Source organism: Papio anubis, chromosome 2 (assembly GCF_008728515.1).
Source record: "Papio anubis isolate 15944 chromosome 2, Panubis1.0, whole genome shotgun sequence".
NCBI classification, from domain to species: domain Eukaryota; kingdom Metazoa; phylum Chordata; class Mammalia; order Primates; family Cercopithecidae; genus Papio; species Papio anubis.
In genome coordinates, this window is record NC_044977.1 from 160,063,205 (window position 1) to 160,067,846 (window position 4,642).

The 4,642-nt window shown below is 34.6% G+C and overlaps 1 protein-coding gene across 2 annotated transcripts in view; it reads left to right on the forward strand.

Moving 5' to 3' along the window:
- MRPL3 (mitochondrial ribosomal protein L3) overlaps window positions 1–4,303 on the forward strand; it is a 43,863-nt gene extending 39,560 nt beyond the window's left edge. For both annotated transcript variants that reach the window (XM_009201716.3, XM_009201715.3), the window contains exon 10: window positions 3,991–4,303. In XM_009201716.3, the coding sequence (XP_009199980.3) occupies window positions 3,991–4,143 (153 nt within the window). In that variant the 3' untranslated portion in view covers window positions 4,144–4,303. The remainder of the gene's footprint in view (window positions 1–3,990) is intronic.
- Window positions 4,304–4,642: the final 339 nt, after the last annotated feature.

Here is a 4,642-nt window from a genome sequence, read left to right on the forward strand (position 1 = left end):
AATAATTTCTGTTCTTGTACATTTTGCAATTGCTTTGCTGCAATTCATTGGTGTTTTGGAATAAGTGCGATGTGGTGCTGAGAAAGAATGTATATTCTGTTGATTTGGGGTGGAGAGTTCTACTATAGATGTCTGTAGGTCTGCTTGCTGCAGAGATGAGTTCAATTCCTGGATATCCTTGTTAACTTTCTGTCGTTAGTCTGTCTAATGTTGACAGTGGAGTGTTGAAGTCTCCCATTATTTGTATGAGAGTCTAAGTCTCTTTGTAAGTCTCTAAGGACTTATGAATCTAGGTGCTCATATTGGGTGCATATATATTTAGGATAGTTAGCTCTTCCTGTTGAATTGATCCCTTTACCGGATAGATACATTTTAAGAAAAACTCTTTAAGTTCTCAGAGACTTACTTCCATAAAATACAAAATAAATATTCTGCATGGGGTTTATTCCAACATAATACAAATTTTCTTACCTCTGAGTTTTGAATCTTCCATGCTGAAGATAAGTTTGTATTAGACATGATGTCAACTCTTCTCCAGAGTATATTCTTCATTGATTTTCCAATGATAGCAGCAAAGAAATAGTGAAACTTAAACCTCTGATTTTTTAAACTCATTTCCTTATATATATTTTTTTCATTTCTAGGTTCCATTACTAGTATAAGGAATAATTTTTTGAAATCTTACAAGGAATAAGAGTTTTGCTTTTTAAAATTACCTTTCTGGGACACTTCACTTTACTGGCTGGATTATTCTCATTTTTCTTAAAGAAAAAAATGCATTTAAGCCAGGCCTGGTGGCTTGCATCTGTAATTCCAGCTACTCAGGAGGCTGAAGTGGGAGGATAGGATAACGTAGCCTCAGGAATTGGAGGCTGCAGTGAGCTATGATCACACCACTGCTTTCTAGCCTGGGCAACAGAGTAGGACCTAGCTTCTTTAAAAAAAAAAAAAAATGCATTTGATGAACTTTTGTAAGTTTTGTTTTTTTCCTTAAGTTTGTGGGTTTTTAAGTTTAAGTAGATTTCTAGTCCCCAAGTAAGGCAGTCATACTTACAATGACAGGCAGTTGAAGCCAGAGGATTGTCATTGTACTTCCCATAGTATTTTGTCTTCATAATTCATATGAAGACATATCTTCATATCCCTGGCCCTACATTTCAGATCACAGGTTATAAATAGCACAGTCTAATAAAGGAGAAGGATTATTTTTTGTAATAAAAGTATACTGGTCACCAGATTAATTTTTAAATGTCAAATCCTCCTTTTCTGCCCATTTTTCTACATACATGATTCTAGCCTGGTTTTCTAGCCGAACCTTACCATTGATTGCTGTGACTTCTCACGTACTACTACAACATCTTCTCAAGTACTTCTACAATATCCCTGCCACCAGCAGAGATGAATGGTCAATTATCTTGAAAAACCATAGTACATACAATGACACTCTGATGTAGTTGTATAAATAAATAGTTGATAACCAGTAACATTTATTACTCAGATTTATCGCCTACTTCAATAAAAGGTTGCTTCCAAAAACTCCATTCACTCTCATAATTGATAATAGTTTGCCATCACTGAAGATACTCAGAAGATACACCAAAGAGTTCTGAAAGAGGAGTCTAAATACATTTTGAAAAATTGTGGCATCAAAACAATGTCCAGTCCCCTTTGAACTATTAACACACTAGTGAATATATTTTTAGCAAGTGTATTTATATAATAAAAGAACTCATCCTTTAAAAAAAATCTTTGAAATATGGTGCTTAAATAACTTTCTTTTGTAACCTTAAAGAATCTGCCCAGGCATTAATTAAAGTATGAATTTGGGGAACATTTCGTAGGTTTGTGTTTTAAATGATAAAACTTGCTGTGTCCTTTCACTCCATTATTTCTGTTCTTCCATTGATTCCATAGCAGGTAAAGTAGTCCTTCCTTGCCTACGGGTTTTGAGCCATTTCCTAGTGGGCAGCCAACTTTGTTAACATCCACTCACGTCTTGGGAGCTTTTGTTTCCTCAGAGTACAGGGTTACCAATAACTTTTTTTTTAAGATCCTAAAGTTTTTAAAGATAGTCTTAGAGATGACCAACCTGTTTAATTGTCTTGAGCTTTTTGTTTTGCTGTTCAGATTCACTAAATGTATTAATGAAGGCTAGAGAACTATTGTTTACAGCGTAATAAGTATAAATATGTTATAAAATACTGTTCATTCATGTTCATTCCTATGTCCTGTATATAATTTATTTTCAGATTTGCCTGGTTTTTGTCTGCCCTTCCCCCATATTTTCTTAGAAGATTTAGACTGGTTTGCTGATAGACATAAAAAGAATGAGGTAGATAATTGAGGAAGTCCTGGTGCAGGCAGGGAAATAGTAAACCTGGGGTAAGATTAAATACACAAAAATACATACGGACTGCAGACCTTTGGCCCTCAACTTTTGCACCACCGAGACAAAAATGGTTGAGATGAGATGTCATTAACGTTTCAGATCCATGAATTATAATACTTAGGTTTTATAAACAGTGCTTCTATTATCTAAAATATGTATCAGGTGTAATAGTTCTATAAAAGTGTGAAAGCAGCTGAGAAGTATCTCTTTGGGTCATTGATGACAATTTTTATTTCTCAAATTAGCACAGAAAGTTTTGTTGTAATTGGTTTTATTGGATTTTTTGCTTGGGATTTATTTTCAACCCTAAATACTGAGCAAATTTAAATTGGTAAGAATATGACTTTTTTCCCTTCTTAAAGTTCAACCCAAGATTAATGGATTGGGGGACAAAACTAAGCAAGTTTACTTTCTTCTGGGTAATTTACTCATAATTTCTTGAAACAATTTTAATAAGAGGAATTAAAGTAGATCTGTTTTTCTGTACCAGGCTGTTCCTAGCAGCTGTGTACCTTATTTCAACCAAATTATTCATTTCTTATTGCTAAAGTAATTATGCCTCATTTTACTCTGTGTATACAATTACATGTAAATTTTTTTAAATTTACTTATGAATGAAGGCTGTAGAATGAGTCAGAAGTTCTGAATAATCCAATATTTTCCAAAAATAAACTCAACGTTTTAGATCACATCAGTACCTATATTAAAATTGTTCAGTCTATGAATTCACAGATATAATTAGAATTTTTGAGAATATATAGAGTTAACAGAACTCTTACAGAGATTCATAGGTCTGTTATTGTTTTTGTTAAATATTATTCTGTCTTTAACTTCTCAATAAGAATGTATGCTCTGACATACATCATGCCGCATTTATTGTATATGAAGATAGGATTGATTCTTGTTGCTCACACCTATAAGCAGAAAATGCACTAAGGCCTTGGGAATATTCAGTACTAAATCAAGGATGATATAAAATAGTTTCAACTTGATATATAAAATAATCTCAACTTAAAGGCCCTCACCCAAATTTGAAAATGCTGAAGAATTATCTTTAAATCTTCCATCATACAAGACTTTTTTTTTTTTTTGACCATGTGACACAGAAATACAATCTTGTTTATTTGTTTTATTTGCTGGAGAAATGACTCTTTTGGTAGGGGAAGAAAAATGTAAGCTAATTTCCTTAATAAGAAGTGATATTTTTGATTATGTGCTCTTAGAGTTAAGACTAACAAAAATGCTAGTTTGTCAGGTCATTATATTTGAAAATGAATCCATATAAATGAAATTCAAGTAGTAATTTTAGAGTGTGATTTTATCCTGTGGGACAGTCCTAGAGATTCTTATAAGCTAAGATATAAATAATAATTGATGATTTTATCCTTATAGCTTGAGTTTCTGTTACTGGGTTAGTCAGATTTTTTAGAATTAAAGGAAAGCATTGACTGAGTTCTTTTTATTCTATATACGTAACAGTCATGTTACTCACATTAGAAAATGTAGTAGCAGGTATTTCTTTGATTATGAATAATCGCTGAAAAGGCTACCTTTAAAGAACTTAATTCGTATCACTTACTACGATTTTTGCCTTCTCTCAGGTCAGAGATTCTAAACTACCTGCATATAAGGATCTTGGTAAAAATCTACCATTCCCTACATATTTTCCTGATGGAGATGAAGAGGAACTGCCGGAAGATTTGTATGATGAAAATGTGTGTCAGCCTGGTGCACCTTCTATTACATTTGCCTAACATCTTTGGATGTGGCAGAACCTTACACATTCTGTGAGCTTTGATGAGCCAGAGTGATATAATCACCACCAGAAATCATATTCTCCTTTCTTAGTCACAACAAAATCAAACATGTCGTCTTTGTCAAGGGCATAAATACATCATTCATACACCCATTAAATTTTGTTGGAAAATTTGCCACATTAAGGCCGGGCGCGGTGGCTCACACCTGTAATCCCAGCACTTTGGGAGGCCGAGACAGGCAAATCACGAGGTCAGGAGATCGAGACCATCCTGGCTAACACAGTGAAACCCCGTCTCTACTAAAATACAAAAAAAATTAGTCGGGCGTGGTGGCGGGCACCTGTTGTCCCAACTACTCGGGAGGCTGGGGCAGGAGAAGGGCGTGAACCTGGGAGGCGGAGCTTGTAGTGAGCTGAGATCGCGCCACTGCACTCCAGCCCTCCAGCCCGGGCGACAGAGCGAGACTCCGTCTCAAAAAAAAAAAAAAAAAGAAAAT